This window comes from Pelmatolapia mariae, linkage group LG10_11, assembly GCF_036321145.2.
Source record: "Pelmatolapia mariae isolate MD_Pm_ZW linkage group LG10_11, Pm_UMD_F_2, whole genome shotgun sequence".
Classification (NCBI taxonomy): Eukaryota; Metazoa; Chordata; class Actinopteri; order Cichliformes; family Cichlidae; genus Pelmatolapia; species Pelmatolapia mariae.
The window spans coordinates 3,564,970-3,591,300 of NC_086236.1; the positions used below are offsets into that span (position 1 = coordinate 3,564,970).

General features: G+C 40.3%; 1 protein-coding gene across 1 annotated transcript; it reads right to left on the reverse strand.

Annotated features, from left to right (window-relative positions):
• Nucleotides 1–1,951: 1,951 nt before the first annotated feature.
• arl10 (ADP-ribosylation factor-like 10) lies at nt 1,952–25,219 on the reverse strand. The gene is made up of 4 exons (XM_063487243.1): nt 24,913–25,219; nt 17,876–18,059; nt 9,815–9,990; nt 1,952–6,106 (listed from the first exon to the last, which is right to left on the reverse strand). The coding sequence occupies exons 1-4, from the start codon at nt 25,048–25,050 to the stop codon at nt 5,933–5,935; spliced, it is 672 nt and encodes a 223-aa protein (XP_063343313.1). The 5' UTR covers nt 25,051–25,219; the 3' UTR covers nt 1,952–5,932.
• Between the last annotated feature and the right edge of the window lie 1,112 nt (nt 25,220–26,331).

The following is a 26,331-nucleotide window of genomic DNA, read 5'->3' on the forward strand; positions in this document are numbered from 1 at the left end:
GCAGTGAATTGCTCAGTCAGCAGACGTATGGGTGATGAGGCATTTTCCACGGCTAAGCAAGCAAATAGGATATTTGTTAGGGGATATCTCAGAGCTCCATTCAACGGGTGATATAACAGGATACTTACAAGCTGAGTGCAAGCCTATGTTTATGGCGTGTCTACTCTGTGCATGTTTCCCCACTTGTACTTTAGCACCTCATTTACACGGGATTAATCTCTGTTTAAGCCGAGCGACAAGGTTTGATGGCTTTGAATGACTTTAAATCCTCTCTTGATAATTCTTTAACCATTGGTTGTTTCTGGGAAATCAAAACAAATGAACTACAGATAAAAAGAATTAACCCAGTGCCCACACACCAGCCTTTCCACACGGCAGGGTGACGACAATACCCCATCAGCTAAAAAAGATGTTTGCTCCTCAATAACTGCATTTTTGTCAGCCACCTTGGTTTTCTTTCTTTAAAAGCAAGACTAACTTAATAAGAAGTAATGCACAAGGACAAAACTGTCATAAAATGTATTTACAATTTCATAAACAAAAACAAAACGAAAATATTGAGAGATGAGAATCAATCAGAACTAATTAAGCTGTGTAGTAAGGCGGGATGAGTTTGTAAATCATCCAATTAGAAGTAATGTCCTTGTACATTAAGGTTAGACTTGCTAATCTGATCTCCCCCTGATAAACAGCACTTTTTTCTCATGAAAATGTGATGAAGAGCAGGCATTGACCCTGAATAATAATTAAACTTTTTGCCATGGGTCCTAATTTAAAGTGCGAAACACTATCATGGACAATAAAGGAGAGGAAAACTCCACCATCGATGAGACTGTCCAACTCTTGGCTTTAAAAATGTGTTTGAACAAGGTGTTGCCTACGATGCCGAAACTAAGACGGACAGTAAGGTAGCAAATGTTTGCTCTTCCTGTCATTGGTGCCTCATGCGTGACCTGTGCAAAGCACGAGGCAAACTGTGGTCTATAACTGCAGTGTTGAGCTATAGTTGTTTTGGGTTCCTGTACAAACTGAGTGAGAGGCTTGAGAGCTTGGCTTGCTTTGACAGCAAAAAGTCCGACTTGCTCTCAGTGAGCGCTGGTCTGCCATCTGTCACTGATTCTGTTCATAATATTTATGGACAGAATTTCTAAGCACAGCCATAGTTTGAAAGGTTTGATCGTCTCAGGATCTTGTTCCTGCTTTATGCAGATGATGTGATTCTGTTGACTTCAGCTTGCACCAGGGCTGTTTGCAAGTGTGAAGCACTTGAGATGAGAGTTAGCACCTTGTCGTCTGAAGCCATGGTTCTCAACTAGGAACAGCTGGACTCCACACTCTGGGTTGGGAATGAGGTCCTCTCCCAGGTGGAAGAGTTTTAGTATTTTGGGAAGAGTGGAGCGTGAGACAGATTAGTGTGGTCCTGGCAGTGATGCAGATGCTGTACTGGTCTGTTGTGGTGATGACAGAACTGAGTGTAAAAGCACACGTGTCGATTAACTGGCTGATCTATGTTCCTACCCTCTCCTATGATCACGACCTATAGATAGCAAGAAAGAATAAGATCAGCAGCAGAAATGAGTTTCCTCTGAAGGTTGTCTGTGCTCAGCCTTAGAAATAGGCTCAGTCAATTGAGAGGTGCTCAGAGTAGAGCCATTATTCTTCCACATCAACAGGAGGCAGTGGAAGTGGTTCAGCATCTGACCCCGGTGCCTCATGGGCACCTCCTCTTAAGTGAGGTGTTTCATACATGTAATGGAGGCCTGGAGCAGATCCAGGACATGCTGAAGAGATTATGTCTCTGGGCTGGTTGTGCAATAATTTCAGGGGTCAAAATGATCCTGATTGGTTTCATTAAAACAAAGTGATGCCAGAATACTATCACAGGATGGCAAATAGGTTTTTAATAACATCATGGATTGTACTTTGGATAAAAGCTGCAAGTTGTATTACAGAAAAGTTTAGTACAAGTTATACCTTTGTAGTAGTAAAATAAGCATTTTTTCTTTAGATGGCATTAATGACAAAACTAATAATGCTTTAAGGAAGAAAAACAGTGTTGCCATTTCTTTTCTTATGGTAAATTATTCATGGGGTCCCAAGTATACATGTCGGTAAGATGGAGGTAACGTAGGAGCAGAGACTAATCCACCTTATCCTGACAATCACAATTGTTATGACAAAGAGACCATGGCTCTCAGCCATCAAAGGATGGTTGCCCATTCCAAGATGGGGAAGAACTGCTGCCTTAAGTGGAAGTGCTGGAGGCTGTTGCTTGGATAGTCACTGGCAGTTGCCTTGAAGAACATCATGCTTGTCCGTTAGTCCAATACGTGAGTAAAAACTGCAGTGAAACTGCACATCTATGGTAGATTTTGGACTACAGTCCTACAGAGGTGTATGTGAATTACCAAGCTCGCTGACTGAATCTCACAGTGTGATGACGAGGCGATCCTGTCAATGTCTCCTTCTCCAGCTTCTACAAAATCATGTCTTCAGAATGGGCGTGGCCTCTTAGAAGTCTTATTTTTGGTAAGTCTTATGGGGCGCTGCACTCCAGAAATGACAGAAGCCAAAGTAAGTTTTAAAGCTGAGCACTTTTCCTATTAACAAATGTTCGTTCTTTTAACATCATAAACAACTCTTGTCATTGCTCCTTTTTCATACTTCTACATACAGCAGTTGTTCTTTTGACCTGTAGTTTATTAGTCCGAATGGTTCAAATTAAGACAGTCTCCCAGACTTTGTTAACAGCTGTGACACTAAGTTAATACATGCCAAGAACTTTTATTTTTGTTTATAGTCAGAAAGAGTCGAAGTGACCACAGGGACTACAATTTCAATATTCCACCCTACATTTGTTGGCTTAATAAATCTAAATATTTTACTAACTTTCAAAGTCAAAAATCCAATGAGGACGTAAGTATGTAAACCTGTATGTCTTTATTACAGCAGAGCAGTCAGTAAAGTAAATACTTGAGAAATATGAGACTTTATGTCACTCTTATCACATGGAAAAAAAACCCAAGCAAAACAAACTTAAACCAATTTTCCATTCAAGAATGACGTTTGAGTTGACTCGATTATGTCTTCTTTATCTTTCTCCACATTTTGTCACAACATTTACAAAGGTGGATCTGCATATTAAACACGTGAGTCAAAAGTTCAGGCTTCAGACTGCTCTAAGAGTCACCATGCTTCAAGCAGTTTTTTTCTACGCACAGAAGCTCCGCCCACCTGGCTCTCCAGGGAACCACATTTTCAGACTAAAGTTGGATTGAAAAGTGATAGGGAAGGGAACTAAAACATCTCTCAAGTTGGACTAACAGCCAGTAATTAGATTAATAAGCATTATTTTAAACCGTAAATCATGCAAAGCAACTCTAGTAGAATTCAAGAATAAACCCACTGAGCTGGAAATGAACTGAATAGGTCCCCTTCAGGTTTGGTGATAAAAAACCATGTAGACATGCATGAATGTATATCTAACAGAACACATAAAACAGGAAACGCAGTGACTGGTTATAAAACTGTTCAAACAGCAAATCCACTCAACTTTAAAGTGAAAACATTTCTGAAGTACATCACAAGGAATAAAACTTCACATTCATTAAAAAGTAAAACTGTGCATCGGAAGCGAACATTGCTGCACACATACAGCATTTAAAGATCTAGCTAATTCCATTTTATCTTACACAGAGCTTAAAAGTCAAATACTGCATTTACACATTCAAAGACGTGTAGTTTATGGGATAACTGATTTCTACGCAGCTACTGAAATGGGACTGGAAGTATGAGCTTATAAATGGGATGACGTCCAGACTGCACGGGCAAAATAAAGACGAAGAATTGATTTTAGATCCACTGCTGACTATTACTGCCCAAAACTAGAGAATCTGAGGGTAGACAACTTGGCATTTTTCAAGAAATTGTTTGAGGGTTTACAGAAGCATGATGGGTTCAGTTCACAAAATCAATTGCCCTGTTTTCTGAATTAATGGGACGTCTTAAATCACAAAGAGCCTCTATTGACCTAAAAGCCCAATTTCTCTGAAGCAGTGATGTCCCCATCTGAGACACTTATCTCTTCAGAAAAAGAGACAAAAAGTTTGTCAGGCAAATGCACGACATAAACAGTATTTCACGACCATGTCACAGCAGTCCATTGTGTTGTTTCTTCAGTAAGACTTTTATGACCATAAACACATTTTTAAAAACAACCAGTTGCAGTTTCACAGGAGTTTTTAAAATACTCACAGCCATTATATTAAACTGTATTGGGAACACAAATAAGTTGATTTGTTTTTCTTCACCTTCCTGAACACAAAGTCCCAACTGTGTCTTTTTTGTTTTATCCATCCAGTCTCATGTGTACAGATTCATATCTGTGTACATACAGTTCATATTTTCCATTTTTACAGAGCCACAAAGTCCGCCATCACCTTGTTCTGAATGTAGAATTCATTATTTCAGAGGTCACATTTCAAATATCTAAAATTGGTTGAATTTAAAACACTGGGTTAGGTTTAAACCATCATGGTGCCACGTCTTATAAAGCTGATTCATGCTCCAGACACTAAATATACTTACAAAGTCGTGCTGTTTCAAAAACAATTGACAATTCGATCCCATTAACATGAACTTTTTTTTTGACAACTTTTTTCCACTTTGTTGTAAGACCGAGCTGGAAGAACTGCAATAAAAGGATTCGTGACTTTTGAATGTTTCTTCTTCTCCCAAGTTGACAGATCATTAAGTTTGTACCGAAAACGTAAACATCTGTAATTCATTATGGCGTTAGCGTGACATTATTTTGGTAGTGCATGGATTTATCATTGATTAATATGCACACAGGTTTTTTTATACTGCAGCTGCCAGTAGTAGAACTAGATTAGCTAACGTTGTGCCGACTAATCAAATGTATGACTACTGCTTGTTTTCACTTATTTTAAAGTACAGCAGCCACATTAAGTATCTGTATTAAAGTAATTAAAGCACACCTCAAACATGAAGTATTTGAATACGTAGGCTTTCGGCCACAGTTTAGAGAAAGAGAAAAAAAAAAAGAGTAGCTGTTCATTTTTGTTAGCCTGATAAGCTAACAATGAAAAGCAGCTAACGCCCAGTGTCTGTACATCGTTTTGTTCAAAGTGTTTCCTAGGAAACGACGAACTGTTTGATAAGCAAGGAGTTATTTTTACTTTACGACCTTTGGAGTCTCCAATCTTTGTTCCCCCAATAATGACAATACCTGCAAGAAGTAAAACATGCTGCATTTTTTTCTTTCTTTCTTTTTTTTTTAAGTCTCGGACTTCCCTTTGAATTTCCACACGATATTCCACTAGATCTCAGAGAAGCTGCAGTGCAGAAGTCATCCTCTGACGCAAACTCAGCTAATCCCCAAATGCCAACCGTTCTGCTCGGCCAACGCCCTGATCTGACTTTACACAAAAACATTTCACAAAACATGAAAACCTGACAAAAATCTGTTTCTACAAACCTGACACCCAACAGCACACATTTTATATACACGCAAACTACATGCTTAAATAAACCTGTAACAGGCCAACATTAAATAAGAGTCTGAGTCAGCAGCAGAAGGTGATCTCTGTAAGATCTGAGTCACTTCAGGGCCACCTTCTGTCTTCATCCTCCTCAGTCTGCACTTCCTCTTCTTCACTGAGCAAGAACAGATGAGTTGGAGGGAAAGTGTAAGATACTTGAGAAGTTACTGTTTCTAAAGCCAACTAATAAAAAAAAGGAGAAGAGGTACTGAAAAAAACAGCACTCCGTTTTGGCATCTTTTCACTCTCCCGCCGTCCTCCTCTGCCTCTCAGCTTAAACAAGAAAACCAGAGAGGAGGAGGAGGAGGGTGTCCTCAAGCCACCCCTTTGCTTCCATGCCTCCTCTTCTGCTCTGTGGGAGGGATCCTTGATCAGACTAGCTGGAGCAGCAGGTCCTGGACTGCATCCAGGCACTTGCAGGACTTCCTCAGGGCTCCATCAGAGTCCAGCTGGGCAGCCAAGAGAAACAGCTTTCTGTCCTCGGTCACGGAGCCCAGAGACAAGGCTTCATGGAGCTCCGACACACTCACAGCGTTCGGCTTATCCTGTGAAGAGGAGGGAAAAAAGGTTGAAGTTTTATTACATTACTTATTACGATCTCACTATTGCTTTATACCTTCTAATTGTGGCAAATGAACCCAGTTTCTCACCTTTAATTAAGAACTGTGTAACATCTCCTAACTGTGTTAGCATCATCTCTGGTATGAAGGACAAGTTTGTTAACGGAGCACTCCAGTAAAATACAGTTAAGCTTCAATTATACCCAATTTACCCAAAAGTCTGTGCAGTTACATTAGAAATCCACCCAGGTTTCAATCAAAGTATATATCAACAAATATACCGTCGAGTTCGCCTCCACAAGAAAATTTGCTGATTTGAATAAAACACTTTCCCATTAACTTCCAGAAATCTTCACAGTGTGTTATTACAAATTACTACATGTCACACTGTTCAAATGCTGGTTGTCTCTGTGGTGATCAAAACTCACGTGTGCAGCGAGTGAATTTAAAACCACCTTCCTACACAAACCATTCAACCCCGGTGCGACTCTATAGATGTCCGCCTCGTTTCTTGGCACCACGTCTTTCCCAGCTCACGAGTTCTGTGGGAAACGATCTCTGTGCTGTTTAAACTAAGCGAGAGCAGAGGCAGAGAACAAAGGGTTGGTGGGCGAACGCCAGTATCACTGTCAGAAAGAGCTCCTTCTTTATGTAGCCCGTGTCACGGTACAGCCAAAGGTTTAGGCAAGTTTGCAAACACCTCAACAGACGCATTAGCTCACCACCACAGTTGCCCTAAATTAACGATATTGGTAATTACCAAAATAACTTTTTATGTTTCTGTAATGGTAAATTCACCAGTATGCACAAGCTCTTTAATGAAAATACTTTTAATGCTAAAAATATGCATTTACCAAAAACCTGAAAAAAAAAAACCCAGTAATTTTGTGATTAAGACCATAAATTACATTTATTAACTTATATTACTGAACAGAAACATTTTTGATTGAATAATTTTTGACTTCTGAGAAAATCCTGCATGATAAATAACAATCTCATTTTTAGCTTTAACAACTTTTTGACAGATTTGGTTATTTTTAGGACTATCTTCAGATTATAAATATGGACACTCCAAGTGTCTGATAAGTAACATAAGATATTACCTTATTTGTGAATATGAAAACTAATGAAGCCATAACATCGAACACGGGTAATCATCCATGCATAAGTGGTTTAACTCTAAAAATAGGGAATGATTCTGACATTTATTTGAACAGTACAGACTTTTAAATATACTTCGCTATATTCTCACGTGAAACACGCTCCTCCTGAAAATGACACGGTTATATGTCATCCAAACATCTAACAGCCTTTTACCACTCAACTAAACTTTTTAACTGGAGCTTACACATCATTTGATCTGCAAATCACCCAAACCGCTGGGAATTGTTGAATTTGTGTACTTTCTGATGTAAAACTTCAAAGCTTTGCAGTTCAACCTGATGAAAAATCTGAATTCCTGTACTACGTTCGTATCAACAGGTTAATTAATAGGTCTATTCTCTATTCTGTTTGATGATCCAAATTTCCTTATTAATTTCACAGATGAAAGCAGAGTCAGTAAAAGTCTGCTCATTTTACACCTGTAGAGCCTCTTGATCTTTTAAACATGACGTGACCTGATGTAACCGGACTGCGGCTGCTCTGCGAGGTTTCAGGTAAGTTTTTCTTCTGACAGCACTGCGAGGATCGAGCCGCAGTGATCCAACATTAAATGTGACTAATATTCCTTTTTTCCCTGCGGGGTCATGCATAATTCCACACACTGAAAGGAAATATGAACTGAGGAGGAAATGTATTTTAGGACTCTGATGAATCTTCCTCTTCTGGTTATGAACTTAACTGCAAGCAAATTTCAACCTCTGCGTGGCTGCTTTCAGCTAACTATTTATTTTGAAGGAAAAAAATAATTCATGCTTAATTACGTCCACATGTACACGGGTATTTCTGAGAACTGAGATTTTCTGTTTTTGTTAAAAAAAAAAAAAAATCCCATCCACGCGTTTTGAAAAAATATCTCCGTCCACATGTAAATGCAAAAATCAAAGTCAAACGCTGTGAAGAACATGCCACATCCTAACCATGTGGAAATGTTGGCCAATCAGAAGTCTAGAAGCCTGGGAGGGAAAGCGTAAACAGAGTTTTGTGCCCTCACCAAACCTTAAGTACTTGTGAAAGTTTTTGTGTTTTTCTGGAAAGGCATCTAATTTTGTGTTACTTTTCTAGTGCCTTCATCATTTCAAATGTTCATAACTAAAGACAGTATTTTGGATTTTGTCTCACTGGCTCTCTTGGCCAAAGTTTATTCGATAAAGAAAGAAACTGAAAATTTTACATTAGTCTGAGTGATTCATAATCATAAGTCACAGCGCTCTGAAATGTGACTGGTGTAGACTCACAACTTAGGAATGGACAAAATGCACACAGCATACATAAATTAAATTTTAAAAAGATTAAATTAATTCAAAACCCATGACAACGTTGGCGTCAGGATTTGGTTGTACCTGCGTTTGTAAAAACTGAAGATAAGATTAACAGCAACAGTATTTTGTCTCTATCCGCCATTGTAGAAATTCATCTGACATAAACAATAAAGTGGCGCACAGCGTGACGTCAAAAAAGGCGCACACCTTTGACGTTGCATGACTAAGTCTTTTCCTCTTCCACACGTAGACGCAAAAACAGAGTTTTCGAAAATCTCCACCCTGGCAGGAGTTTTTAAAAATATCCGTTTTCAGTGACCCAAACCGCCGTTTACATGTGGACGAAAGGTGCAAAGGCATAGAAAAAGCTGCGTTTTCTAAAATACTCGTGTCTGTGTGCACGTAGACTTAGCCTTCTGGGGTATTTTTACATTGATCTCTATACATTTCCACATAATCCATAAATTACATATTGTATTCTTATTGTATTCTTATGTGAACAATGCGTCTACATATAAAAAAGAAAAAGAAATAAAAGACATCATATTCTGTATATAAAAAGTTTGTCAAATAACTAGAACACAACCTACACAGACTTTTAATTGATTATTTTTTTTGTTCTTCTGGGTTGCTATTAATTTCCATATAATCCATAAAAAAAGTTAGATAATCTCTGTCTCTCTTCCACAGCATCCTGTTTTCCTTCTCTCTCCCCAACCGGTCGCAGCAGATGGCCCCGCCCCTCCCTGAGCCTGGTTCTGCAGGAGGTTTCTTCCTGTTAAAAGGGAGTTTTTCCTTCCCACTTGCTCATGACCCCCTATGACCCAAAGTGCTTGCTCATAGGGGGTCATATGATTGTTGGATTCTTCTCTTTATGTATTATTGTAGGGTCTACCTTACAATATAAAGTGCTTTGAGGTGAATGTTGTTGTGATTTGGCGCTGTGTAATTTAAACTGAATTAAATACTGGTCTTTGCTTTAGTTTTTAAGGACATAATATAGTTTGAAACTTGAGGTTTAATGTCTGAAACTGCAGAAAATTAGTTTCCATAATTTTCATGTCCCCTAAAACTTTATAAGTTACTATCTTTTACTCAACACAGACATTAATGGAAATCAATGGTTGCTTAAAACGATAAGAAAAGTTTCTCCAGAAATCTAAAAACACTCACACGGTTTAGCTGTGACTTCATAATTTTGTACTTTCTCTGTGTGTAAACTGGATTTAAAAATGCAAAAACATAAAAAGACGCCTGTTTTATGGTTTACCTGCTTGTTTCCCAGGACGACCACAGGCAGCTGGGGCTCCACCCTCAGGAGGCGGTGCAGTTCAGCTTTAGCCAAAGGGAGGCGGCTTCTGTCAGACGAGTCCACCACGTACACCAGAACGTGAGTCCGTCTCAGGTAATCTGACCAGTAGCGCCGCAGATCCTCACCACCACCAACTGCAGCACAGAAAACACACCGCAGACATTTTTGACTGCGTCGGCCTGAAGTGCGCGAGTCATCTACCAGACGGTTGGACTTCTCTATGTGTTCTTCAAGCTTGGCTAGTCTTTAGACATTACTGGACAACACATAATAAAAACTGGTTCTTGTTGAGCAACACCCGGCCTGCAGGCTTCAGTATCTGTGGAGGATTCAGCTCCTGAAGCGATACACAATTCTCCTCAACAGGAGTTCTCATAATTAAAAAACAAGGACGAGACATTGTTTTACTGTCGCTCCCTAAGGGGGATCTGTTTGCCCAGAATAACCGGTTTTATTTTTAAGTGTGTACCAGTACACATAACACTGCGTTCAGAGAAAAGGAGGCTGTTTGTCCATTGATTCATACAAAAAAACAACAACAACGACAAAATAAAATTGTCAGCCAAAGAAACACAGTATACCCACACATCCCCGACTGACCGCCATGCTCAAGGCCATTTCACTGGAGGAAGGCTTTCGGTTAAATAAAAGGACAGATCGATACGCAGAATTAGATAAGCTGTTGGCATCCCCACTTTAAACAAATTGGCCACAGATTAATTTCACATCTGCACCGGACCAAATGCAATCTGATTTTCACCGAGGGATGAAACAGGCTGAGACGGCACTCAGGCATTATTTATATCCACAGTTCGCTCCTGGGCAAATTAGTCTGATTCATTTTTTTCCATCTTGTTGCCTCCAGACATGATATGTTAAAGAGGCTCAGAGTAAAATATGACAGTGCAGCTGCGATTTCTCTTCATTTAATGGGTCTGAATTGGGGTTTTTTTCATGGAATTTATTCAGTTTTTCTTGTTTTCCTGCAGCTCAGAGGCTCAGATTATTGTTAGTTTTGGGGGAAATACATTAGTATTGATGTGGTTTTGGTTTTACTTTATTTTTTGTTCCCTTCTTGAAACTTTTTCTTATTTGTTTTCCTTTCCTTGTGTTCTTTTCCAGAGACACTATAAATAATTGAGGACACATCTGATTTATAATGTGTGCAGGATTCTTGGATTAGTTTGGCTACATGAAACAGCAGCAGCTCAGTCATCATGATTTAAACATTGAGGAATGTGAGGATTCATTTTGATTAGGCTGTTTAATCCATTCACATTTTTACACAGTCCAGAATAATGGAAGTCAGTGGTTGGTTAGAATGATAGAACAACATCAAAGTGTAACATTTTTAATGGCGTGACTTGGATTTTTGGGCCATTTTAACACCTGTAGTTCAGTTACGTTGAACAGATTCAGTTGCTGAGTCTATAAACTTTAGCTTTTCCTCACACTTTGATTTCCTTCCACACAGAGTGAACTCCAAGCCAACCCCAAAGGCTTTCAGCTCTAACCTCTATCTTACAACTGGTAGTTTGGTCGGTTTGAGGTTGGATCACATTCTCGACATAAACAAACCAGATCGAGTCCTCCAAACTGGGCTAAACTGAACCAGAGTTTGACTTGGACGGCCTAAGAGTGCAGGTGTGAAAATGATTGCCATTAACTTCTGTACAATCTGTAAATCAATAAACGTAAATTGATACTAAACTATAGAAATGAACAGAAATCAAAGGTTGCCTAGAAATGTAGCTCCAAATGTCCAGCGCTTTGGAAACATTTAGCTGTGCTCTAAAACTTTTAGACCTCACTGGACTCCATCCATGTAATTTAATCCCACAGCTAATTACCAGTGTTGGTCATTACTAAGATCATTTTAAAGTACTGTAACGGTTAATACACCAGTATGTGAAAACTCTCTAATCTGAATATTTTTTATCCTGAAATATAATTGTTGAATTTTCAAATTTACTGTTTTACAAAAACAGCAGAAAAAAAATAAAGGACATCATTATTTTGTGGTCAAGATGTAAATTAGTTTTTTACTTGCATTCCTGAACAGAAAAAATTGTTTTAGTGGTTGAATGTTATGCTTGAATAATTTGCCGGCTCTAACTTGAATATAAAATCCTGAATTCAGTTAGTTTTTTGACTCATAAATAATAATTTAGGGGTTGTTTTTTTTTTTGTTTTTTTTTTACATATTTCTGGGGGGGAGGGAGTGTTTCTTGTTTTTATGACTAGTGATCTAAAAAATCTATTAAGAACTTTATTAAATGTACGTTCATATGTATTTCACATGTTCCTATGCTTAAATACATCCTGTGCACTTTTGGACTTTGGTTGTATTTTTAAACTGTTCTAGGCAGCCATTCATTTCCATTAATTTACATATCATCAGTAAATCAGTGAGAAAACTTAAGAGTTGTAGATCTGTTTTACATTTGTAAGAAAATGCTGTTTTTCTGCACTCCCCAGGCAGTCATTGATTTCCATTCATTTCCATATGATCTATAAATCAACCAGAATACTCAGTTATGTTGTGTAATCCATCGACCTGAGCATGAAGTTTTCCTTTTATTTGGTTTTTCTTGCTTTCTGGGATCACAGAGGAAACACCTCAGTATTGATTTGTTTTTCTTTCCATTGTTTTTAGTGGAACTGAGTAAAAAGAGTAATTGAGGACATCTCATTTTTAAATCTACTGCTGTACAAGATTCTTGTATTTGTTGCAGCGTGATTTAAACCTGGAGCAATGAGACCAATTGTAATATACAAACGCCTTCATAAGGTAAAGTATAAAGTAAGAAGAAAAAAAACAGCTATCTACAGCATTTCAGTACCAACACTGCTTGTACCAAAAACAGTCACAGGTCACATTTGCTAGAAAATCAGTTTCCAGCTTCAGTGGTTTGGAAAGTCTGCAGCAGAAGTGACCTCCGGCTGCAGGAACCAGCGGTGCTCGACGGCCAAACGAATCACTGCTCACAGCGGCGAGTAAGACTTTAGGTCCTAACTGCCTCTGAATCCAAGAGGGTAGCAAGAATTCATTAGTGCTGGACCTAATGGGAAATGTTGCTAGGAAACTGGGGAGTGCTGTACTATAAGCTGATGTGATGTGGCAGCAATAAATACCTGTTTACCCGATGCAGTATGGAGGCCGGACCCGGCGCTCGGCGGCATGAACAGCTTGTGTTTTATTGTCACGGCGATCTCAACGGGATGCTCGTCCTGCTGCTCTACAGGCCACCTTATTAAACACCCTCCCACGTGTGTGCACGCAGTCAACACTGAGTCACACGGGTGTGAATGATGTGGGCGTGTGCCTGTACCCACCTAACTGCTTCACTGCCGCTGCAGGCCTCTGTGCAGCAGCACTGAGGAGGAATTTACACCTGATTTTACAGCCAAAGTTCGACTGTTCCACCCAGATTTGTCGTGTTGATACCTTGTCACATGACATCTCAGTTCAAAACTTGGTGTTTAAGTACAGAACCTTTTAACCTGTTATTCTCCAAAAGGTCTTTAAAGTTTGCCTCTTTAAAGCCTTCTCACAGATGCACGTGGGCATGTTTCATGTCTGCTAACGCAGCCAAAGTTCAACTCAAAACTTTGACTTGAATCCAGATTTTGACCCGTTGTTCCACCGCTGTCTTCACTCTCACAGGTGTGCACCACGTCCACGGGACAGTAAGTATACTGTGGTAGCGTAAATTTTAAAATAAACACTAATTAGTGGGCCTAGGCTTGTTGATTTAAATTAGCAGAGCACCGAATCACTGTCTGAACATGAATACCATCAAACATTCACCTTGCTGACTGTCACTGCTCCTCGTTCATGTCAAAAATCTACATAATGACTCACAAACATTAGAAAAATAGTGGGTTTATTAAATTGATTTCCAAAAAAACTTTAACTATTATTTTCCCTAGTAAATAAATATATATGAAATGAACTGAGCATGCCATTGCTAGTTTGGGAATTCATTTAGAAGCAAAAGTAAAGAAAAGGGATGTGTGCAGAGGAAAAATTAGTTATTACAAAAGAGGATTACCCTAATTATCTATTTTTTAAATTAATAGAAGGTAAGGTTGTAATTGCAATTGGAATAAAATTAATAACACAGCCCTAACGGCCACCAGTCATGGACTAATTCAATTTAACTGGGCCTCTTTGACACATTTAGTTGGTAAGTTGGTTTTTTAGCATTTCTAATGAAATTGTCGGACAAATGTTGACTCACAAACAGCTGCTCAAAGCTAAGAATAAAAAAAAACAAACAAACATACTGACAGTGCAGTGACACTCGTTAAACTCTTTGTACCATTACAAAAACCTATTATCAATATTTTCATCAAAACATGCAGGTGCTGAAAGTCCCCATCGGTATGATGAGTACTTTATGAGCGCTCATAGCAGCGCTTATCAAATGACCGAGGGTAACGTAAATCAAAGTTCAAACTTAGGGGGAAGAACGAGGAAAATGGTGGATAGTGCAGACAGCACTATAATAATGATAAAACACAAACCCACTGACAACACAACTGTGCAAATAACCATAAATGATTTTTGGTTATTTTGGTAATTTTTACCATTTTGGGTTTTCTTTTTTCCCTCAGATGTTGGGATGTCGTGTCAATGACTGATGTCATAGGCAGTGTATCCTAATAGTTTCATATCAGTGTTACTCTGTGATTTTTATCAATACAGTGGAACCCCGGCTTACGAAGACCCCATTTAATGAAAAATTCAAGTTACGAAGGCACTTAACGGTAATATTTCTGCCCATGGTACAACAAAATGCCCGCGTAACGAAATAGATAAAATACAAAATTTAAAAAAATTTTTTTAATTCCATGTACATGTACACGTACGTATGTATGCATGCATACGTATGCTTTCTTCAACCTCTGCCACCTCCTCCTCCACCAAGAACTTCATCTTCAGCCAGCATCGCCTCACTCAAAAGGCGATGGAAAAAGGGGCTTCGACTTATGAAAATTACTTACGAAAGACCCTCTGGAACGAATTAATTTAAGTTGGGGTTCCACTGTATTTTAACCTTTACACTGACAACACAATTGTGCAAACAAATAATTACTGAACGCTGGATTTTTTAAACGTTATATTTTCTTCTCCAATTAAAAGAATCTTTTAGAGAATTTTCTTGCCATGTAAAGAGTATCATAAAGTCACCATCATTATCACGAGCACGGTGATTCTCATCACATCGTAATCCTTAAACCTGAAAAAAGCCAGATGTGTTTCGGCACACATGCCTTCGTAAGTGAGTTTGGTCTAACGGTGTGAGTGCATGACGACGTAAGAAAATTGTTATTTTGACGAGTCCTCCTGATGCCTGCGTGTTGAAGCTGTTTTGTAATTTAAAAGAGACGATCTGGGAGCTTTAAGTTTTTCAAGAATACCGAACACGTATCCAGTTTGAATTCAGCAAGCACTTCTACATAAATTTTTTCATCTTTTTATTCATGGACTCTAATATGCAATCAACAGATTGCTTCTCAGCTTTTATTCACTTTCTAATTTCAGAAGATTTTCTGAGCTTGTAATCAACAAAAACACATTCATTTGTTCAGTGAATGGCAGGGACAGCAACAGCACGTGAAAGTAAACACGGAAATCTCGCTTTTGTCTTTTAGCAGAGTTCGTTCTTCTTGAGTTAAATGTGTCTCATGAAAAGATGATTAAAATGGAAGACCTGTGCATTAACGATGAAAAGTAAAAGACTTTCAAAAACCGTTTTGACTAGTTTAAGCTTCGGTCTTAGTTTCAGTTTAGTTCTTCATTTCACGTGCACGAAAAACGTTTTAGATCAGTGAACGCCGAGCTTTTAAAACCTGTTTTTATATGAGAATAGGAAAAAAACTAGGATATTTTCTGGTACCATTAAAGGTCGTGCAGCTTTATCTCTTTTTTGACATCAGACTGGTTGAAGGATTTCTGTAGAGTTAGAGTTATATCTGTTATACATGTATCACAGACCGCTGTATCTGTATCGCAGTCTCGGGTTTTTGTGATGTTTGTTTTGATTTTATTCTTCTTTCAGTCTCCCCAGAGTTTCCATGCCTTTGCCTTCCTCTGTCTTCTTGTTGTTCGTGCCTTCATCATCCCTGTTTGTTTTGGGTAATCTCATTTCCTGTGCTTTTACTTCATTTCTTCATCTGCTCTCTCATATTTTCCGCCTGCCTCGTCTTCTCCGTTTCTTCGTTCCTTTGCTTCTTTGCCTTTGTTACCTCTGTTCGGACACTATTTTTTGAGTAATTAAATTTCAGCACATGGCAACACAATTTGTTTCTCAAAGCTTGTAAAGTGGACATGCCACGCTGAAGGAAAAAGCTGAGGATTCAGGGCCTCACCACTGACAGTTTCACTTCCCTTTCACACAAAACCAAATCTCATCATCAGCTCAAAGCCTAAAACTACTTCTCCATCTGATCTGGTGTTAGTTCTTTTATTTATAATTCCCCCGAGGACTCCATAAAGAGATCCGTGCATCGTACTGCTTCTCACCTGTCAGCATGCCTCTGAGTCAACGTCACAGAGACAAAGACACTTTAGACATTTAATGCACAGACCCGCTGAAGTATTGTGACTGTGTGGGTGGCGGCGTGAGCTCTTCTTACTTTCGCGGATGAGAAAAAGATTAGTGGCGCCCACCGATAGCAGTGTTCAGATCAGTGAGCGTGACACATTCCTCTAAATACATCGGCCAAACACGGCTGACCACACATGTTGGCTGAATGCAAAGTGAAGTCATTCATGTTATTATTAGTGCTGTGGAGCACTAATGTGATGGATTTATTGATCCTGCCAGCAAACGTAATGCAATCTTACTTTACCACCATAGTGTGAAATTAAACAGAAATACACTTTCCAGGCTTCTTTGTCACAGTCAACTTTCGTGATACCTTGATACTGAACGTTTCAGACGCTGAACAAATAATAATATAACAAGAGCCATTGCCAGAGATTGCAGAGAGCCATTGCCAGAGATTGCCTTGTGATTGCCTTTGTGTTGGCAGTGATGGATGATGTGAGCTTTCAGGGAAGAAAAACAACTGAAGTTGTAGATCAAATCTCCCTTTAAGTTCAACTCAAACATAAAGCCAATGGAGTTACTTACCAGCACTTAAAGCAGATCAATTATGGACATTACCAGCTTCACGTTTTCATACTTTCTGGTCCAAACATAAAACTGTATGAACATATTTTTCTGTTTTAAATTTCTTTTACACCACTTTATATTTTTTGAGAACATCTTGTTGCAAGCTTGGAAATATTCTAATGTTAACAAGCTAAAAGCCTTTGGTTGTTTGTACTTCATCAAGCCAACTATAAGTAGGGAATCCAACATTACCCAGCATGCTAGCAACCAAAGCAATGACAATGAGGGTTTTTTGGTGCAGCACCCTCTTTGCCAGGGTGTCGGTGTCCAGTCTCTGGGCCTGTGTGAATGGAGCTTTATGGGTCAATTTCACAGGAACGGACAGCAAACAAACAGCAACTGGACAGTGAATATAATTTCAATCAACTGGTGGTTACCACATGGTTGTCAACTGGTCTCTAGGCCTGTGTGACTGTAATCTAAGATGCTAAACAGTGGTAAAGGTTAGTAAAGGGTCTACCTTAACAAATGTCAACGAGCTAACGAGCTAAACACTTTCAAGTGGCAGAGATGTGCTAACATTAGCACACACTCACTTATCTCCATAACTTGCTAATGTTTAAAAAAAATCAGCAAATTTCATTCACCAAGTCTGAGCTCACACAACTTCATGCTAACATTTTATGAATCCGGTTTTCCACAGTGTGTCTCCGGGCATGTCTGCAGAGCTGTTTGATTCGAGGCAGTTTTATGAAACAAATGGCCAACTGAACTGAACAGTTGGGCCAAAGCTCTTTCCATTTCTTCATTTCATGCTGTTTGATAAAACATCAATGCCCGCTAGACTCCACACAGAGCAGTATTTGATTAGGACGGATAAAAGGAGCCTTACTCTCCAGGAAGTCGAGCTGACAGGCGGGGGCGTTGAGACTCATAAAGTTGAAGCCGCGGGTGGGCCGGCACCGGCCTCTCTTAGCCGCTGAATCCCCGGGGGTCAAACCCTGTAGCATGCTGCTCTTCCCGGCCCCGTCCAGACCGAGTACCAGGACCTGGCGCTTCCCACGCTCCTCTTCCTCCTGCAGGCAGACCGCAGAGCTGTTAATGTTTGCAAACGCTTGGAAATGTTGAGTTGAGGCAAAGATTAAACACATCACTTATTCAACACAGAGTGAGGGTGTTTGATGAGCCTGGAGAAGCCTTTGGTTTCTGAATATTTGTGTTGCACTTTGAGCTTACCAAACCACAAGCAGTTCATCAAAATACAGGAAATATATGCACAGTGATGGGCCAGGTTGGAGGGCTTCGGACATCAAGGAGAACATTACAACAAAATATCACCTCCAGGAGTGAACATCAGTTGTTCTAGTGGAAAGTCAACACTCATAACATGGTTGAAGGGTGTTTCTCCGGTCTCTCCTATAAGCCAGGAACAAGCTTTCAAGTCTGCTCAGGTCCCAGTGACGTTAATTTTGTCGTCAGACAGTGAGTGAGTGCTGTGAGGATGTCCATCTGTCCGCCTGTATTTACTACAGGCAATGCATGTGTCCCAGGTAACAGACTTCAATCAGACTTAAAGAAGTTTAACGATAATAAGTATTCCAGCTGTCCGGGCCTATGAGAGAGTGTAATCAAGGCCTTACTTTTCATATTTCCATGTACCGGCCGTTACAAATGCAGATACATACAAACAGCTGAACGGATAAACTGGTCTGGCTCTACCTTCAAACACCATAATGAGCTGCTTTTCAACAAGGAAGGATGTTCCTGTCGTGCTTTAACTTCTAATATCTGTTTACTGTTTGGTTCAGTTGGTTTGCATCTTATTTCACACGCACTATAATTTAAGTTTAAACTAACAACGCCGGCTTTTTGCCTAGAAACAGGTGGAAATAATTTAGCTCTATTCACTAAATTGCTGCCAGTTTCAGTACAGCAGAAAAGGCTCTCTGCTCGGAGTGAGTCTTTGAGTTCAGAATTGATTAACAGATACTGAGATACTGAAAGTCAAGAGTCCAAAGATAGCTGGTGAGCATGTTTTTCAGGGCCACCTGTAATATGACACATCCCAGACACGTGTTTGTCTTAATGTCACATTTTTTAAATTCACCATTCTGGACATTTCAAGAACCTCATCTTGGCTGCAGGGACCTAATAAAGGACAAAGCCAAACTGCAAAAGCAGATTACCTAGTAATGAAATGATGTTCGCACAGCTGTGGTTGGATCAAACCGAATACCTGACTCTTCTGCCTTTCAGCTAGAAGCAGGTATTTTAACTTGATGTTTGTGTTTTTTCACACCGGGTCGCCTCTTCAAATCAAACTGAATGCATTAGACTTTTGGGAATTTGGCACTGAAGACTCCTCATAATGTGCAGGAATATGAATCAGCTTCTGCAAACCTCAAGGGACACCACTCGTGATATTATACTTTAATGAAAGAGCAGGCATTCCTTTATTACTTTTATTTCAGGGCAGATTTGTCTCAGCGAGCCTTCTGCGTCTGCAGGAATAAAGAAACGCGAGTCTCAGAGAAGGCTTCAAACGTCGACGCGCTCTGAAAGCGCCTGAGAGGCTCGGGGACGTCACGGCCCCTCTGAGATCCCTCACACGTCAGTCATCTCCTTTTTAAAAGTCACACAAGGTTGGTCTTTATTCATGCCGTGTGCTGATGTGCAGCCGCAGCTCTGTAGAGGTTAATTACCAATTCATATCAGCCCTTTTAGAGTGCAGATGCGTCAGCTTCCTATTAAAAATACCGCTTTGCTGATGGATCATCAAGTGCTAAAATTACTCCTTCAGAATCAGTTAATTTGATTCCCTAACAGATGAAACCACCTCATAATTACCCAGCAAGCACTGCAGAAACAGGCCAGATGAAGAGTCTGGGATATTTTGATGATGGATTGCGTTTCTTCTGACGTCTTTCTGGCTGTAATCGCCGCCTGGTGCTGCCGGATAAATGTAGCAGCAGATAAACAAGGCCGCTTTGACAGCTCTGAAGCTCGCCTCCGTGTTTTTCTGGCTGAGTCGGCCCACTGGGAGATCAACCTCAAACCCTGACAGCGCAGAAGCCTCACTGTAGCTGCTGAGGCTGCAGAGCCACTGCTGCTCCTAACAGGGCGCGCCGTGCGTGCATCTTCATCGTCTGATTGGCTTCTACCTGGACTGCACGCGTATTCAAATGATCTAATACGACTTTAGGTGAAACCAGCAATTCAATCGTCTCCTGCTCCCTCTGTAACTTTCTCTTTAAACTTTTTCTTGTTGCTTCAGACATTTCTCATAAAAACTGGTGATACTGAATCGATTTCTTTTGCTTTGTTGCCCCGCGGGGAGGTTAAAGAGTCCCGGCTCGGCTGCAGATCAGCGCTGCTGGATCTGACAGAGGTTTAACGTCTCTCTCAAGGACACTCCACCGAAGCAGACGCTCAGCAACGCAGCAGCTTCCCACAGAGGGAGCGGTAAAGCCAGCTCGCCTGCAGCTCTGAATAGCAAGTGTACAGCTGCGGTTTACTCAGAGAGGAGGCAAAAGGAACTATCATCCTCTAACGACGCCACGTGCCGTCGGCCGCTCGTGTTCCACAACTTCTCCTGTGATTACATGTGATTGCTCTTCCTCTCTCTCTCGCATCTACTTCCACTTCAGTGATTTCACTGCAGCCAGACTACGAATAACAAGCTTCAACTTGTGGCAAAAAGACACAATCGAGTTCCATCAAGCATCGACTGAGGGTTAAAAATGCTTCCTCCTTTCCAGGAAATGGAAGTCAAACTCAAGTCTGAGCTTCGCCTGGAATAACAGGAAGTGACAGGAAGGCTCTCTGTGGACACTATCTGATTAACAGCAGCTTTATCAACGCCCAGAAGTCGAGAGTCCAAAGATAACCAGAAGTTTTGGTTAGCGAGCCAGCTTGTGATTCGCTGAGTACTTCCTGACTGACGTGTTAATAAAGTCAATGAGAGCTGGTTTTAGTTTTAACCTCTTTGACCTAAAGAACCCCAGCTCTGAAGCTGAGTGATTCAGAAAGAGTGAATTAAATAGAACCTGAGCTTTGAGTTTGTGACCAACCAATAAAAACCTGGTAGACTGAGACTCTTCGTCAACATATGGTCAGCTGACAGGAGGTAGGCCTGGTGTCATGGAAAGAAATGGACATTATATCACATGTACTTCCTAAGAAAACTGCAGCTTCACGGTGAAAGCCTGTGACCCGATTCACAGCATCTTCGAGCCAAAAAGCAACAAACTGGGAGAGAGATGATTTCAGCCGAGAAGGAAGGCGGAGCATCTTGCGTCGTCACTGAGTTTATATCCATTACCGTGAGATAATTCCCGTTTTCAAGCCACACAGTCTTCACCGTGATGTTTGAAGCTACACAGCAACAACGATGTGGGGTCACCAGCGGTGAACAGAGGTTTCACAAAGTCTGTGAACCAAAGAGAAGAACGCAGCTACGCCACAACATGTGCAATCAGCCCAGATTCAGTGATGGAGCTGTAAGGCCGAGCTTTACTTGTATTTATCTTATAGTACAGGCACACTTCCTGAAACGGGCTCTGTGAGACCTGTGGAAGTACGTTCAAGGACAAAAGTCAAGATCAAAAACTTTGCATTTACCTCAGGACATTTCTGGTTTTATTAAAGGCCACGAACGAGCAGAGGCTGTCGGATAAAGGTCTGTGAAACAGACTGCTGGGAGCTGACTGTCTGCAGCCTTCCTCTGGAACTGCAGTGAGAATACATTATATTCCTGGACTAAATGTCACACAGGCTAAAATACTCGATGTGGACTGGCTGCGGGCTTCATCCTCACCAAACTGTATGCAAAAACGCCATTGAGACGTTACATTTGCAGTGAAATCGTGCCTGTAGACCGTGTATCTGGGCCTCGGTGAGGATCTCATTTCCCAGCGTGGCCCTCGCTGAACCTGAATTTGACACCTCTGACTTATGATGCTGCGATATTTTAAGACTAGATGAAACTCCAATACCACTGCACCCTGACACAAAGCAGAGAGTGTGCGAGCACACACGCCTGTCGATGTATGAAATACTAAACGTAACGCATTAACTCACGTTTACATGAATCGCATCACATCGAGATACTTGTGACCGTGTACCCATAATTGAGTTTTTCCTGGTTTAAAGGGTGATAAAGTCCACAATTGGAGGCTGTTGGACCCATTGTTCACGTTCAAGGCCAACAAGTATTATTATTTTTACCCTTAATCTCGCATTACACACTAAAATTACATGTTCTTATGAGCTTTACTTTGAGAATAAAACTACTCAGTAAGGTTTGGAAACTACAAACTACAAATGACAACTCTGTTAGGTTTGGGCAATAAATCCCTGGATAGTTTTAGGTAACTAATTAAAGCTACTCGTTTAAGTTCAGACAATTAAAACTAATCTTATGTTACATTAAGGTAAAGAAAATAATTCTGTTAGGTTTAGGTAGTAAAACTAGTTGGTTAGGTTTATGTAGTGAAACTGGTCAGGTTCAGACAATTAAAACCTGGTTAGGTTTCAGTAATGAAACTAGTTGGTTAGGTTTATGTAGTGAAACTGGTCAGGTTCAGACAATTAAAACCTGGTTAGGTTTCAGTAATGAAACTAGTTTGTTAGGTTTAGACAATTAAAACTATTCCGTTAGGTTTCAGTAACTAATTAAAGCTACTTATTAAAGTTTAAACAATTTAAACTACTATTATGTTATGTTAAGGTAAAGAAAAGTATTCTGTTAGGTTTAGGTAGTAAAACTAGTTGGTTAGGTTTAGGTAGTGAAACTGGTCAGGTTCAGACAATTAAAACCTGGTTAGGTTTCAGTTATTTTGAAATGAAACTACTTAATTATGTTTAAGTAGTGAACCTACTCCCTGAGGTTTAGACAATTAAAACTGTTACTATGTTACATTTAAGGAAAGAAACTTATTCTGTTAGGCTTGTGTTGTGAAACTACTCGGTTAGGTTTAGGCAATACAACCCTGGTTAGGTTTAGTTAAAGTTATGCTAACTATAACAAGAAAAGGACAACACGTGTCTTGTACATGCACAACAGATTAGATTCTTATAAGTTTGTCACATTTTCACTGCTGGACATTTCTGTGGAGTCTGGGGACCATCGCAGTCACAGGTACCTGAACACCTCTCGAATGTGGCAGAACTGCACGAACGATTAATAATGTCAACACAGAGCAAATCTCAGAGGAACAACAGCAACATTTAACAACAACGAATGTGCCTGTAGAGACGAGGCCGCGGAGTCACAGACAATATGAAAAACTGGGATTAATATAAAGATAAAGGCCTCGAACCCATCGTCTACCTAACAAAATAGCGAAAGAAAGAACAAAACGAAGTGCTCCTGTGGTTGTTTGTCGCTCTGTAAATGAGCGTGTCCTGCCCTCCCACCTGCTCCGACTCCTTGGGGTCAAAAACACGCCGTTAGTCCCCCCCCCCTCGCTTTCCCGAGACGTGATTGGAACGAATCCCCAGACTGAAACATTTACATCTCCTCTGTGGCGAGCCGCCGGCAGACGCCGGCACTATCCCCCGAAGACGGGCTGAGCCAGATAAACCAGGCTAAGCCCATTACAGGCTGCTGCTGATTGAATCGAGGAAACAAGATTAGAAACATGCAAATAGATTTTATTAAGAGATTCAGGCTGCAGCTGTGAAGACTCATTCATTAAGACCCTCTGTCTCTCTGCAGGAAGCTGAGATAAACAATCATATTCCCACAAGGAAGCTCGCTACTTCAGCATCACCTTGAACATGATTTCCCACTTTTTTCTCTTTTCAGCAGCAGCAATTAAAGCTGAAACAATCTGCAAGTGTTTTAATTATTAAGTCAGTCATTTACCCATGAAAAGCTGTGAGTACTTCAGGGGTTTTTTGTCTTTAAGACACTGGGGTGGCCTTTTTCTCTGATTTGAGTAAAACAGAACTCTGTAAACTGAGAACACAATCAGCAAATGTAATCGCTGTAATCTTTGCTTCTTTCTGAGGTGACAGGAATCACTCTGAGTTTATCTGGAGAAGCCGTCGGTCATGAGGACGTTAAAAAAGCTGATCAGAAAACAAACGTGTCTGAGAAAAAATTAATTCAGCGTGCTTTTCAATTTGACATCTAAAAAAATTAAGCTAGCATGAAAGTTTCCGAACCTGCAGTTCCTCAAACGGCCACTTGAGGTCCCATAGACACCCACTTTAAGACGTAAACAGTTTCCATCTTTGGATGGTTTGTCTCGTTTACTAATACATTAAAACACCACAGATAAAATATCGCTGTAGCTACCGTGACGTTATAATTAATGAGGAGAAGCTCACCAGTGCCCCCTGCTGAAGCTCTGTCTTAACTGCACCCGATTTCTGTACAGTGGGATTAACAGGAAGTAGAACAGCTTCCTTCGGTCAAGGGTGGGTGACGCCCATGTCTTAAAGATCACTGGTGTCCATGGTTACTAATGTGGAGGGGGCGGGGCTTTTGACCTACAGTTCAACCACCCACCAGGGGGCGATCAATACACCTCTGGAGCTGTCACGTTACATAATGCTGTCCTGTTAATATAAAATAAAGTGCATTACATCAAAGTCTTCAAATCATGCTCACTACATTCTCCAACCTTCATCATCATCATCATCATTAATTATCAGTAACGGCTTCATTATCAGCACCACCTCCTTCTTTTCTTCTTCTTCATCACATCTTTCTGTTTTCTCATAATGCCACCGGCACATCTCCACCAAGCATCAGCACATCTCCAGCAGCTCTAATGACTCTGCAGCGTCTCCTCGCCTCAGTCAGAGGTCCCTGAACGCGCTTCTCACCAAGTTAAACAGTTCAGCTAAATTTAAATTAAATCGATTAAACGTCTAAAATTACCAAACTCAGAGGGTTGAGTGAGTAACCTGCCCTCCCACCTCTTTGATGGTGCAGTACTCCGCCTGCGGGGACCATATCCGCCTCTTGTAGAAGTAGTTCAGCGCGATGAAGAGCGCGGAGCCGAGGGCAGCCACGGCGGCGGTCAGGGCGATGGAGATGTGCCGGAGGAGAACCATAGGTGGCGGGTGAGGTGGCGGAGGGAGCCGGGAACGGGAGCCGGACGCACCGCTGCTGCTTGTTCCTGGACGCCGACGGCTCGACTGACTTCCTCGTTCCTCGCGGCTCCGCGCTCGTGCTGCGGCTGGGCGCGCTACATGTGACCGAGCCGCTCCGATGTTTTTGTTACCAGACGCAGAAAAAATGCTGCGTTCAGGCGCTGCTCGGAAATTTCTCCTCTCCTCTGTGCAAGCGCGTTTAACTAATACACTGACGGTCAGCGAACTGTGACTACTTTGATCACTGATTAAGAACAAAATGTACTTTTTTCTTTTTTAATCTGTCATAATCTAATGATTTATATGACGATTTTATTTGTTCCTGGCCTACTAACGTTGATACATTTATTTATTATTGCATTATAATGATATAAAATTATTGAATTTTGTGAATATGCATATTTGTACGAGAGCCCGACTGATACCAATACCGATATTTGGTGATTTAAGCCTCCAATATATCTGCTGATGACTTTGACTTTTGGGGTTTATGAAACATAAACAGATTCCATTCATATTTTGTTGTGTGGTGTTATTAATGAGATAACAGTGCAGGTTATAAAGAGTCTTCTTTTCTTGTTAGAAGTCATAGATAGCTATTTACACAAATTCTGCTCGGATCAGCTGATTGTTGTGTTTGTAATGTTCCAAGCACCTGTTGCAAACAGAGAAGTTCTAAAGCACCCCCTGGTGGACAAACCAGACTATGGAGCACCAACATTCATAACGGAAATCAAAAGTTCTTCTTTAATTCTACTTTACTTTTTCACTTATCAGCTTTTTTAAATTCCAAGGCCAATATAAAGGTAGACAGCTAGTATTTGCTTATATATACTGGAACATCAGACTCTAATATTTAATTTTTTAACATATTTTTAAAATAGTAAAAACACTTTAATTTAATAACACTAATTATTAATTATTTATAAAAAAATATTTACATTTTAATCTAACAGTCTTACTCAGTGAATTAACGTTATTATAATAAAACAGAATTACTAAATGAATAAATACTCTTATCATGCTGTAGAATTTTTTACATTAATATTGGTTTAATAACATCGAATCACTGCACGTTTTTTTTTTTTTACATATAAGTTTTTATTGATTTTGCAAGTTTTTTGAAAACATATACTTAAACCTGTATGGGGGAGGGGGGACCAAGAAAACTGCTGGTGTGCACCCCTCCACACCAGCAGCACAACCTACTGTTAGGGAAACTAACTAACAGTAGGTTCCAAG

Bases quoted from the DNA above. Each gene is read 5' to 3' on its own strand.
- arl10 (XM_063487243.1), bottom strand. From the start codon at position 25,050: ATGGTTCTCCTCCGGCACATCTCCATCGCCCTGACCGCCGCCGTGGCT. The intron at 18,060-24,912 runs GTGGGAGGGCAG...GTCTGCCTGCAG, and splicing joins AGTACTGCACCATCAAAGAG to GAGGAAGAGGAGCGTGGGAA. The intron at 9,991-17,875 runs GTAAGGCTCCTT...TCTGTGCTGCAG, and splicing joins TCAGCTCGACTTCCTGGAGA to TTGGTGGTGGTGAGGATCTG.